The 13,617-nt window shown below is 35.8% G+C and overlaps 1 protein-coding gene across 1 annotated transcript in view; it reads left to right on the top strand.

Moving 5' to 3' along the window:
• The window catches only part of ADAMTS20 (ADAM metallopeptidase with thrombospondin type 1 motif 20), a 96,971-nt gene that overhangs the window by 36,561 nt on the left and 46,793 nt on the right, over positions 1-13,617 (top strand). The window contains exons 12-17 of the mRNA XM_049814260.1: positions 5,428-5,573; positions 6,973-7,154; positions 7,251-7,387; positions 8,547-8,664; positions 11,997-12,092; positions 13,353-13,519. Of these exons, the coding sequence (XP_049670217.1) occupies positions 5,428-5,573; positions 6,973-7,154; positions 7,251-7,387; positions 8,547-8,664; positions 11,997-12,092; positions 13,353-13,519 (846 nt within the window). The remainder of the gene's footprint in view (positions 1-5,427; positions 5,574-6,972; positions 7,155-7,250; positions 7,388-8,546; positions 8,665-11,996; positions 12,093-13,352; positions 13,520-13,617) is intronic.

The following is a 13,617-nucleotide window of genomic DNA, read 5'->3' as shown; positions in this document are numbered from 1 at the left end:
GAAGTTTTGGGGTTTTTTTTCCTTTCTGAAATTCTAAAGACGTAGTGAGTTTGGAGAGTGATTCAGGTTTTGGCATGTTGAATATCTTTTTTCAGATTTAAAAAAATTGAACAAAACAAACAACCAAAAAACATAACACAAAGGAACTTTAGTTGGTAGAATCCCTAGATTCACTAGATTTGTCCCTAATTCTAAATCTACAGAGTACCAGTTTTCACAGTGTGGTTGATGTCATTCACAAAAAATACTTAATCCCATTTGATGGAGGACCTAATTAAAATTAGTAAGCTAGTTGTATTATGGAAAAGAAATATCTACACTACCATGTGTAACCAAATTGGCTACAAGCCAACTAATATACAAACTCTCCTGATACATATCCATCTCCAGCTTACACCTGGCTTGGAATCATGGCTTCTGTATAATTAAGTGATGCAGTTTTTAGCAGTGTAGTTTACATGATATTCCAGTAATGGTAGCTCATCTGTTGGCGTTGGTGATGCACATCTGGGCCAAAAAAAAAACCAGTTCCAAAGAGGAGTAGTTGGTGAAACCATCTATCTTGTAGGAGTGGCATTCCCAGAACAAGACTTTTTTGCTATGAAAATAACAGCAAAAATACCCAATAAAGTGTCTTTTTTTATATTTATTTTTTGAGACACACAGAAGGGTTGCACTCTGATCCTTCCTGGATTCCTGAGCAATATTCCAATGCTTCCTTGGACATTGGAAGGGAGAGGTAGGAGGTAGCCATGTGATTCTGACCCAAACTTCTCCATGTCCTGGAGCTGTCAGTGTTCTACATAATGGCAGTTTGCTACCTAAACACTGAAAAAACAAATGTCAGAAGTCTGGAAAAAGCTGTTTAATAGCTGTTTAACTTCACTTAGATGTTTCTCCAACCTCCATTTTTCTGTCTTGTATACTATTTTACTAATTGCTCTATTGTTGTTATTATTATATGCTCTACACCCCACTTCTTGTCTTGTTTCTTTGAGCAATGTGCTTTCTTAACTATGTTTATTATATGAGGAAGATGGAGAGCAGGCGTAGGTCTAATGTGCAGCAAAATGTTTCCTTACATCCGCTTGCAGCAGACAAGACAGAGAGAGGTCTGTAGCAGTACATTCATTCAAGGGAATGAATGGGAATAAATACAGCCAGAAACAACAGCTCTGAGATTTGTGGACTTTAGCATTCATCTGAGCGGGTGTTCTTATCTTCACTCCCTGCTCACGGGGTTATGCGCTGAATCTATGTAACTTCTAAGATTCATACTCTTTTCCCAGCTCTGTGTGATTGGAATCTACTTTGAGACAGTTTATGGTCAGACCTTAGGCCAGATGCTTTATACTGAACTAGTCTTGTGCTGCAGCACCGCATTTAGTGTTTATCTGTTTTGTGGCACCGGCTCTGCCCATTTTCCTTTCCCGCATTCAGTCCGCTACAACTTTCTCTTCCTGTGCTATTCACTGGCTCATAGTCATTCTGAGGGCCCTGTCTGGATATCAGGAGTGAAGAAATTGTATTTTACAAGGCAAAAAGAAATCAGAACAATAAAATTGGGTATTTGAAAGGCAAAATACAGACCATCATGTCCACTTCTGCAGTGCTTTGTCCTTTTCATTTTTTCCTCAGACTTGTCTTCAGCGTTCAATCATCTTCTTTCTTTTTAGAAACACCAGTAGCTACCTGTAGCATGCATGGAAGCATGCTGGTGTCTGGAAATAGACACCTTAGCCTCCTTTTCTGCAAGGCTACACAGGGCTCCAATGCCTGAAACTATGTTCTCATACACTGAGCATTAGTGTTTCAATCTTTGCCCCAAGATCTTGAAAAATCATGTGTATCTCTGGGAGTTGTCTGGAAAATGTAGGTAGCAAGAGTGAATTTGGAGTCCTCTTCCTGCTGTGAGTCATACCAGGCTGTGTATGAAGTACTTGATTTCAGAAGAGCTCTGGTCCTGTTCTGCATGCATCTGTTGCTCTCCTTGATTCAGGCAAAATTGAGCATAGTCTGGCAATTAACACTTTTAATAATTTCTTTCAAAATTGCTTTCCTGGAAACTTAGCAGGGTCTATAAGCAATGAGATAAGTTGGAAGTACCAGAATTCAGTTTATGAAATCATAATTTAATGCATAGGCAAGAGTAAAACTGCTTATTATAAGCAGGTGATTAATACATATAAATCTCTGTACCTGGAGGTTCGTTGATCCCAAAATTGAACCATTAACCCTCCCTCTCATCTCTGAAGATATAATAATCGCATGTGGATTTGGGTCGGAATTTCTGCCTTTTTGACAGAAAGCCAACTGTTGACCTTGGCTAGAGCAGAGTTGTCACTTGCTGCAATCAGTGTGTTTGGAATTACGAGTGATACCCACTTTACATGACGCATACATTATATTTGCCATATCAACGTAGGGAAAAAAACTGTTAGCGATTATATTTAAGTTTATGAAAGTTCTGTATATCATAATATTCTCAGTGAAGCAATGATTCAAGCAAGCACAGAGGAACATCTGGAATGTGTCTGGTGCAGGCGTTTTCTACTGTGACTTCATCATGTTGCTTCTGTAGGAATGCAGCAGAATAATAGCTGAGACAAGTTTGTTGAATAAGCTATTAAAATCCCAGATGTCAACATGTGCTTCGCATTTTTATGGATTAAAATAATGCTGTTGTGGGTATAAAGTTTCATTTTACAACTCTGTCTTTTCCTGAAATCTCCCTTCAAGTTATTGTAAATGTTTTTGTGGATGGAAGAAGAACCTAAACTCTAGGTCGCTGTCCCATATTTGGATGCAGTATTCATTTTGTGAAGGGGGAATTAGAATCTTCAGCCTATAGTAGTAACAAATTGTTTCCTAAGATGTTAACGACAGTTCTTGGAAAGGCAAGTTCTTAATGTTTCCTCATATTTACCTTATGGCTATCTATCTCTTATTCCTAGGTATTAAATGCTAGATACAAGAAGGTTTCGGTACAAAGGTACCCTAAGGGTATCTTGAAAAAAGTAATAAAAATTAACAGTAAGCACTGCAGTGAGAAATTATATGCAGATGTGCAGTGAAATAATGGTGTCTTCTTAGTGTTAAGTTACAGCATTAGTCTTGGCATCAAGCAAGTGATGATCTGGCCAATTTGCTGGATCATTTAAATGGTTGTATGACGAGATAGATCTAGCTTTTGTTCTGTTTGCTTTGGGCTTGAAAATCATCTTGAATAGTCATATTCTTAGAGGAAGGCATTCAGGGCTTAAAAGATATGGCCCATGTGCAAGAGTCGGTGTGACGAAGGATTATACAGACAGGCAATTCTATCGCCAAGTTGGATTAGGAACTTGGGCAGAACTCACAAAGGAGAATCTGATTCTGTGACAAATTCCTATTCTGAGAGCAAAATGATTGTTAGCATATGAGCATAAGTATCAATACAATAAAAGCATATACTAATTAGGAAAAAAATTGCTTCTAGGAATTATTTTATGCAGTGATAAAACCACTGAACAACATCTGAGTTTTGTGTTGTTCAGGTACATTCAGAAAGATTGCACACATCGTTTCTGTGTGTTCAGCAAAATTTATGTTAATTGATAGCTCCTACAATAAATTTGTAACATCATAATAACCCTTGAGAAATTCTACGTAACGTTTAAGTCAGTTTTAAAATCCTTGAATTATTTTACCTTCTGTGTATCAGAGATTCTTAAATTGGTTTGTGTGCCGGAGATTTTGGCTACCAAAACCCTTCTAGACTTTAAGGTATTTTGAAGCTGGTTTGTGTCACAGAGAGCAGACAGGGAAAGCCTAAGCTTCAGAAATAACAAGCAGTTGAATTGATACAATCTGTTCTGATGATTCTAGTGACTGATCCATGTATGTACTGCAGGGAAAGATGGAATTAAGCCACTCTGTGTCAATACGACTAGGAGAATCCCTCCTGACAACAAACCTAATGATCAGTCTAATCCTGAGTCTGCAAACAGTCATCTAAAATAAAGAATTCTCTCTATTGTGTATGAGCGCTGACCCCGTGTAGTCCATCCTGCCCAGTGTCTTGTCTCCAGATGTGGGCAGTCTTTGATGCTTCAGAGGCTGTTTGGAGTCAAGGACAGAGTTGAGGACACATTATCCACATAGAAGTCAGCAGGAGACATAGTGCTGACATTATAGTATCTTGTAAATAGTCTATTTTAATATGTAAACTATTGCACTATGTTGTGATCAAATATACCACTTGGCATTTTCTAAAGCATACAAGTGAATTAGAATTCCAACTGCCATAAGTCATCAGTAGGATTAGTGCTGGTAATTCCTGCAGGTTCTTTGAAAAAAGTCACACATGCACCAATCATAAGATTCTCATTTAGACTTTTTAGTCATATACTTTTTGGGTAACCACTGAAGTGGCTAAATATTTGCAGAGTTGGGGATTTAGATAATAAATACTTAGAAGCAAGAGATTGATCACTTGATTGTTCTGAAAAAAAATAGCTAGTAATTACAACTTTTTATAAGTAGTAACAGTTTATAGATGGGGGGTGGTGAAGTCTTATAACTGGCATGACCAACAGAATAATCTTGCAATCTTTGTCTTAATAGTGTAAATCTCAGCAGATTAAATGAAAATCGCACTTTTATATAGACTTTTTAGTTGGAAATTAGATAGTTCTTCAGCAGGAATAAAATCTGAAGTAACGCAATAGACATTGCAATGTAGTATCTTGCTCTAAGAATTATTATTTCTTTAAATATTACTTGAATGTTAATGGTAATGGTAGATTTGTTAAATTAGAAGTAAATATAAAATTATTGTAATGTATAAACAAATAAAAATATAAAATATTTTACACCTGTTGTTATAGGTCTGAAAGTCCAAGTTTAAGCATGAATCTATAACATCATCTTGCTTTAGCATAAGCAAGGTCTTAAATGCTTATCTGCCTTTTGCAAACAATCCCACTAGATATTTAGCTTTCAGGATGCTCAAAACACCCTGAATTTCATGGTGGTTTGTTATCGTACCTTTTCACTTTTTGTATCGGCATGAATTTCCAAATCAAACTGGAAGAATCTCATACATAAAGGATGACTGCAAATCTATTTTTGAAGCTTGTGCATGAAAACATATCAGGAATTCAAGATCAGGATTTTGAGTTTCTTATATAGGTATATGAATAAAGTGACAAGACCTAAAGATATATTCAGCATCCAGTAGCTTTCATAGAGAGCAAAGAACTGTACACAGCATTTGTGGAAATATGGCTACTGGATAAGATATTTTAAAGGAATTTGAACACTTTAGAATATGTCCAGAATCAGATTAGGAGCAGTGAGCTCTTAAATTTTGTTCTTTCTGTGCCTAAAATATACAGTAAACTTTTGCTTGACTTACAAATTTTATTTTGTTTGTCAACTGTGCAGCACTGTCGCCATGGAATTTGTGTGAGCAGAGAAATGGAGATGCGTCCTGTAGATGGAGAATGGGGACCATGGGGACCTTATAGCTCATGTTCAAGAACTTGTGGAGGCGGAATCAAGAGCACCACCAGGCTGTGTAACAGACCAGAGTATGTTTTTTAATGCATTTTACATTAGTGCATAATGAAGATACTACGACATAATGGATTGGTTCAAAACAAAATGAAGGTATTGTGGGTTGTGCAAATTAGTTCGAAGCACCAATTAAAAAAATGCTTGTTTCAGCCATGTTTGAAAAGAGAGATAAGTCTACAGACTCTAATATGCACAGAACTTATAGATTACTCTTGTGTCCCAACTGTGTCATTCATATTTATAGATATTTCTGAAGATTTATTTTGGCAGGGTCTTTTTTTTCTTGCTCTACTCAAAATGCTGAGGACTTCTTGAAACATTGAGTTGCTTTCTTTGGAGTAAAAGCTGCAAAAAGAAACAGATGTATTCCCTGGTAATCTTTCTGTGAAACATTGATTTACTTTGATTTAAGGCTTTTTCCCATCACCACCAGTAGTGCCCACAAGGAACACTGGTTACAGCAGTGTCGTTTACAACTTACCTTTATAATGATAAACTTTCGTTGACTGAATAATTAAATGTGGGTTTCATTCTCTGTGATTAAAGTCAATGAGAACTTTGCCCTTCTCTAGAAGCAGAACCATAGCTGCAGCCTGGTTAGTTTCAGGGTTTTTCAGGAAGTCATGTCATCTTGATATTATCAGTGGGATAAATGAACCTCACTCAAATGACCCCAGGTTATTTTATTTTCTCTGATGAGTAAGAGGCAGTAGACTAGATTTCCACTGGGTATGCCTCTGTCATTCTGCAGTAACTGATAGTGTCAATATGCCATTGATTTTTTTTTTTATTTTTTTTTTACCCCCTCCCTAAGAGCCTACTAATACTGAATTATTGTGTAGCAGGTTTTATAAGAGTTAGGAAATGTATTTTAGACTGTACAGTAAATGGGGTGTTTTCCACAATTTTCCCTTTTCAGTTCTTTCGATCTCCAAACTGAAACCAATACTAGGACTACAGAAAAGAATGTGTCAGTGCCTAACTCTCTCTGCTTTCTTTGCCGCTCTGTAAAATAAAAATTTCAAATTACTAGGGGAGGTGCTGCTTCTGTAAAAATAGGGCTGTAATCTCAGCTAAATTGATTAAAGCACTGAAGTTAATAATGCTTTTTCCCAGGCAAAATAATTATGACTGTAAGAAAAATAAAAACTTAATAGATGTTAATAAACATCAGTAGCTTCATTACCACCTACTTCAGCAGTAATATTTTACATGGACTTTTTATTTTCTTCACTTGGGTATAAATGTATGCACAGTGCAACAGAAGATAAGTGTGTGTGTGGGGAAGTCAGCAACAGATGGCAGAATGGCATGTGAGATTTTCCCCTTTAGATCAGTGGCTCAAGCCACTTTTTCATGGAAAACAGCAGTTTTTGAAACTGAGTGTGTTTTACATTCACCTATTTTTGTTAGACCAAGAAATGGAGGAAAGTACTGTGTTGGCCGCAGGATGAAATTTCGATCATGTAACACTGATTCATGTCCAAAAGGCAAAAAAGATTTTCGGGAGCAACAGTGCTCTGAATTTGATGGCAAACACTTTAATATCAACGGTCTTACATCTGCTGTTCGCTGGCTTCCAAAATACAGTGGTAGTAAGTAATCATAATTTTTTTCAATTAATGAAATAAAAATGTTACTTTAATTAAATTTTTAAAACAGACAAGAAACCTGTTGGATTTTCTTTCCAGTTTCTATGAAAGATCGCTGTAAACTTTTTTGCCGAGTTTCTGGAACAACTTCCTACTATCAGCTGAAGGACAGAGTTGCTGATGGTACTCCCTGTGGAGCAGAAACCAATGACCTTTGTGTTCAAGGCTTATGCAGGGTATTTAAATCTAAACTTATTAATTATTAAAATAAATTTTAAGAGATGCTAAAGTAGATATTAAATATTCATCCAAATAACCATTACTGAAAATATGTAAAGCAAAATGTTTTGAATTTACTTAAATTCAATCACTACCAAATTAAAGATCTGGAAGTGGAGGCAATGAAGTGAAGAATATACAGTTGAATCTGAAGACCCACAGTCTTTCCTCATTAAGCCTCGTATGTGAGAGAGTTAATATTGTCCCAGTGAGCAGAGAGAAACTGATCCAAAATTGGCATAAAGGGAGGAAAGAAGCATGCTGTGTGTTTATTGCCATCATAGTTCTGCTATCAAAGAAGTAAAAAAGTAGAAAATCCAAGGGTAGATAGATTATATAATTATTATTCCATTGCAAAATTGGGAGGAACTGACCCTTGAAAGGGATCATTTCAGCATTCTTTGAGTAGTAGCAGTTATGGAAGTGCCACAAGATTTTGTTGGGAGGAAAAAGGTGCTATGTTATAACAACTCAAGACTTTTTTGTCAAGCCCAGGTTGTTTTGCTGATCGCAGTGAAACTGAGTAAATTCAGGATGAGGAGAAAACGTAGCCTTTTTTTATAGTGTTGGATCAAGAGGAAATAGGAAATGCCAGAGAATTGTCCTGTTTATCATAATTTAAAAAAGAAAAGGAAGTTTAAGTAAAGATATGTAAACAAAAATTGTGCTTATGCTGGTTTAACCAGCATAGTCTACTTGTATTCCTTTGCTTCTTTTGCAATAATGACAGACTTTAAAAGAATTAATGACCATGTACAGATATGTACAGCTTTTAGGATTCCAAGACTTTTTAATGTAAATATAACTTAAAATTTATACACTATGTTGATATTTTTTTATACAAAGTCTACATACTGTTGCATATTCTTACACAGTTCTTGACACATTAAGTGTATTTGGATTGCAGATTCGTAGTACAACAGCATTATTGTGTTTTGCCCTTACATCACAGCACCCAAAACCATAAAAGGCTTTTTGTGAATTGCAAAGGAAGACCAGATACATAGAGTGAATAAGAATAATTTTGGTCAGTGGGAAGCTTACATTGTTTGTTTTCATGGTTTTCCATTGGGCTGAGTGACACAGGGCTATTGTACTTTTTATTTTTTTTTGTAGCAAGCAGGCTGTGATCACGTTTTGAATTCCAAGGCAATGAGAGACAAATGTGGAATCTGTGGTGGTGATAATTCTTCATGTAAGACTCTTGCAGGTACTTTCAACAGTGCTCGTTATGGTATGTTTTTGTTGGTTTTTTTTTTTAAATGTTAATGCACATTTGAGTATGGCTTTGAAATTATGTTTTACATTTGAGCAAGTGGGATTTCAGTGTATGTTCTTCAGTATCAACAAAAAGTATCTCTGAATTTCAGTCCCATGTGCCCTTTCACGGATGCAGAGGCAAACAATGTGACACACTAACCCATTCAAGGGGAGAAAAAAAAATATCCATCTGCTCTAAGGTCAAAACAAAAGACACAAATAAAAGATATGATGAGGATAAAAGTACTTGAAAAGAAAGAATGCTTCCTGCTTTGGACTTTGCATTCTCTTCTCTGAAACTCTGCAGCTGAAGGACTTATTCCTATATCTCCTTTTGGTTGTGTAAAGAGATAGCAAGAAGTCCGTGGTGTGAGCAGCTGATCAGGTTCCTTTTTTCCTATACTGAAAAAGATAGCCTGTGAAATGTGAGCCTTCTCTTTCCAGAGAACATGGGCAGCAATGTTTATGTTCTTTCCTCTTCATTGGCATGTAGTGAACGAGAAACTTCTGAATAACCCTGGTAATTCCTATTTATTTGATTCTGTTTCTCTAATAGAGCTACAGATAGTTCTTCTATATGTAGTCCTTTCTGGGAAGTATGGAGAGACTATTGTATGTGAGTAGCAGTGCCGTTAAGCAGTTAGAGCATAGAACATAAGGACAGAAGTCTCCAGGTTAATATCAGATTCCTAAAGGCTCCTTCATGCCGCTTCACTGGTTGAAAGAGACCACAGGCGAAGTGGAAATGATACCTGGAGAGCTGCCAAATAGGATCTTCATAGAACAAAGGAATTGCTGGTCAGAGGAAAGTGTGCCCAGTATCCTGCTGGAATTTTTTTTTTTTTTTTTAAAATCCTGGCAGAGGGCTTGCACCAAGCAAAAGGACCAAAAAACTTAAAGATGGGATACAGCTACCCTTCCCATACAAATACATGTAATCTCTTGTGTCTGTCCTGAGAAGTTGGAAGAAAGCACAATCAGCTTTTAGTTGCTGGGTTTCTGAATGTGTGGTCAAAACACTGAAGGAAAAGAATGTGTTAGTTTGATAATTTTGAGTAAAAGACTGTCAGTGTTTTTGTTTTCTACCACTATGAAAGATATTTTTGCTTATAGGTAGTAGCACAGGAATTCCGTCACAAATACATTTGATACAAGTGGCCATTACATGAAACTGCCATTTATACAAATATGGTTGAGACTCACTCTCTGCTGTTCATCAGCTTTGCATGGTCACAGACTTACTTGCTTCTGACTGAAGTTGGAAGAAAAAAAAAACCCATGTTTTGGGATGAGGAAAACCTTAATTTATTATTTTGGTTTTATACTTAGTTGAATGTTTTAAATTATGTTCAAATTCTTGGAATTATGGCATATAAAAGGTGACACTGAATTATACTATTGGACAGTATGCTAAGCATTTGGGATTATCACTCAGGTGGGCTCAAGTAGGAGTGCAGCAATGCAAACAAAAGGTAGCTAGCTGATCATTAAAACTGCAGAGTCCATGGGGGAGGCCGGTGACCTCCCTAGGGTAATGACTGAAAACATTGTCTGAGGAAATGTTCTTTTCCAAAAGAGCTCTGAGTTAGGATCACAAGAGAATATGCCAAAGTCTGTGCACTTGATCTTTTTCTTTTAACTTCACCTGGTCCGCTTCCATACTGACACGAATCATTTCACTGAGGCAGAACTTGGAATTGGACAATAGCAGCTTGTGGTACGTGCTTGTATTTATACAGTTATAATGTTGTCATTAAATGTTTAAACAGTAGTGAAACAATCATCAGAAATTCATTACAATGAAATACTAATTTACCTAGCTCCCAATTTAGAAATGCTAATCTAATTATGTACACATCATTATTATGTTGGCTATTATTATTGCTTCAGATTAGAGTATGTGAGGATTTCTTTGAAAATGCTCATTCTCGGTGCCTTAGTATGTGATCTGTTCTGCGTATCCTTGACAACATGCTATGCAGTTTTGTTTATAGTTTACTCCCATATTTTGTCTTCTGTCATTGTATTACCACAAGGTTTTCAGCGTGTGAGATGGGGGGCTTTTTTGAGTGTGTTTTGCTTTTCTTCCTAATACGTTGGAAGATTGACCAAATGGCTGTGTATTTATCCAGAGCAGCGTGCAATGTGTCAATTTGCAATTGCAGTGCTGCCCCCAGCTGGTAAATATGATGAACCTGTGATTAGATTAAATGTTCATTTAAATGCATGCCATAGTTTTAATAGATTAAAAGCGCTGGGAAGTTAATGAGTTATGAAATTGAAAAGAATATTACCATTTAAATTTCTACCCACAGAGGTTTAGCTAACTGAAGTTAAATCACAGCAAGACTGTTAAACACAGCAAAATAAGTGGAAAAGTTAACAAAGATTATATTAATGCTTTGGATTGCATGTTTGTGTTTATTATTTGTTTCCAATGTTTGCCATACTCAGTTTTTCTTAGACATAAGAATCCTTTTGAATTTGTGATTAGCATCTGTGAGAAACAGCTTTTTTTTTTTTTTTAACGTATGCTGATGTGCAGACCGACAGTTCTAAAAAGGAGATCTTGATGCACCTTATTTTGTTACCTTATGACAAGGCTAGCATAATAGTAGTTGGAGATACTGGACGAAGCGATGACTCGTTTGTGAAGCATTTGTATTATGAAGGGAGCACACTGGGGTAACATTTTAAGTAGCGAAATGTGGATCAAGCATGGCTAGTTTATCTGATATATCTACTGATGTCTATGGCCTGCAACACTGCAATATTTGAGTATTTAGGAGTCGTTCTTTGGAGTGCTCTCATGCAATACTCTTGTGAGATAGCGAAAAGCTAACCCAATTTTATAAACAGGGAGTGCAAATATTCCATGTTAGGGGACTTACTCAGTCAAAGTTTTGCAGTTAATTTGTGAGGAGCCACAATGTTTCCTGAGTCCCACTTGGTATACCTGACTGCTTTCGGGAGTAGTGCCCTCTCTAGAGATTTTTGAGTAGGTTGAACTCATGTTATTGGTAAAGAATTGAATTCATATTTCTGAACACAGGAATTAATTTTAATGAGTTATGAAAATAAAAGTTCAGTTCAACTGATTAAAAAACAAAACTAAAGCCAACAACAAAGAAATTTTATATGCGTGAAGATATTCACATTTTCTTCCTAAAACATGAGGGCATTCAGCAGTGGTTGTCACTGGTGCACTGTAGGGTTTTGTGAATAAAACTAGTTAAATGTATGTTCATATTTACTAGTATTTGACTATTTTTGTATATAATTAATTTGTGAATAATTGCATTGCAGGTTACAATGTTGTAGTAAAAATTCCCAAAGGAGCAACAAACATTGATATTCGGCAACACAGCTACTCAGGGAAACCAGAAGATGACAACTACCTTGGTAAAAGCCTCCTGTGTATAACATTGATGGATAGTTTTTGTGCTCTTGCCAGATGTCTGCTCTAGATGTGTATTATCAGAAGTCTGATAAAGTCTTTAGAGCATATATCTAATTACATTGTACCATCATTTGCCTGAGTCTCTGTGTAGGTATTAGTTTTCAGTAAAATGAATGAGATGTTGTTAGGTTTCTGATTCTTAAACGTGTGTGTTCATTTGTCAGAGAATAGGAATTATAGCACATTGCATCATTCTGTCAATTTTTCACTTCATTGAGGCAACGTTAATTAAAACTCCACAAGTGAACTCAGGAATAATGCAGGTATTTGTGGTTTTAAATCTTGGAAGCATGTACTTTGTTTATAAACAAAGCAGTCTGACCTTCAGCAAACTTACCAATTGTCTCACATTTCTCTTTTTCTATTGTGTCTGAGTGTGAGATCACATATTGATAGATTTGCAAGTGTGTGAGAGGAACAAAGAATTCATAAGCACATTGTACCAAAAATCCTGGTGGTTCTGTTTCACAGGACTTAGTTATATCTGAAGTGCCTGAGAGAATATTGGTGCATATTTTCCTTCTGTCTCTTCTTCCATTACCATCCTACTCAACAAACAACAGAGTTTTCAAAATGTTTTCCTTGCCACTTGTTGCACATGCATCTCACAGGACACAGAACAACCCTCACCACCTGACACTAGCTACTGTTTCAAATGTAGTAATGCCTGAATAGCATGCATTTACTAAAAATTTTACTTTATTTTAAATCTAATTTTTAACTTGTTATTCATCTTTATTATTGAAAACTGGTCATTATATTAAATTATTTTTCGAAATGCTTAATAATTACGTTTACTTTAAAATTTACTTTTTAAAGGCACTTCACTAAAAGTAGCTCTAGCAAATACAAGAATGTGGGCTGTAGAATAAGCAAGAAATACAGATAATTATTGTTTCCTTCTACAGTAGCACAACCTAACCAAATTTAGAAGTGATGACTGCAGGCAACCCTTCAGCAGAACAAATATGAAAATTGTGTTGTTAATGCAGAGAAAATCCATGACAGCTGCTCAGGTGAAAGTTACTGATGGTCAGGATTGAGTTAATGTATTAGAAACTGTTTGATACAATCTTAAAGTATTACACATGGACTAAAATAAAGCTAAGTGTTGATAAGAAGATATACTATTAAGAGTTTTTATTAATAGAACCTTTTAATTAAATAGATGCTTTATTTCCATTATCTTATTTTACTTATAGCTTTATCTGATATTCATGGAAATTTTATCTTGAATGGAAATTTTGTTGTAAGCATGTCAAAAAGAGAAATCAATATACAAGGAGCCATTTTTGAGTACAGTGGTTCAAACAATACGATAGAACGAATTAACAGCACTGATAGAATCGAAGAAGAGCTAACCTTACAGGTGCATGTTTACTTTTTTCATAAGTTTGAAAATTCGCTCTACATGATCATTATATTCATAATTTTATGTTCAAATTCACTGAAAAACAGCTATCATTT

This window comes from Accipiter gentilis, chromosome 11 (genome assembly GCF_929443795.1).
Source record: "Accipiter gentilis chromosome 11, bAccGen1.1, whole genome shotgun sequence".
Taxonomy (NCBI): domain Eukaryota; kingdom Metazoa; phylum Chordata; class Aves; order Accipitriformes; family Accipitridae; genus Astur; species Astur gentilis.
Note: the sequence above shows the minus strand (reverse complement) of the source record. Positions and strands in the feature narration are given on the sequence as shown.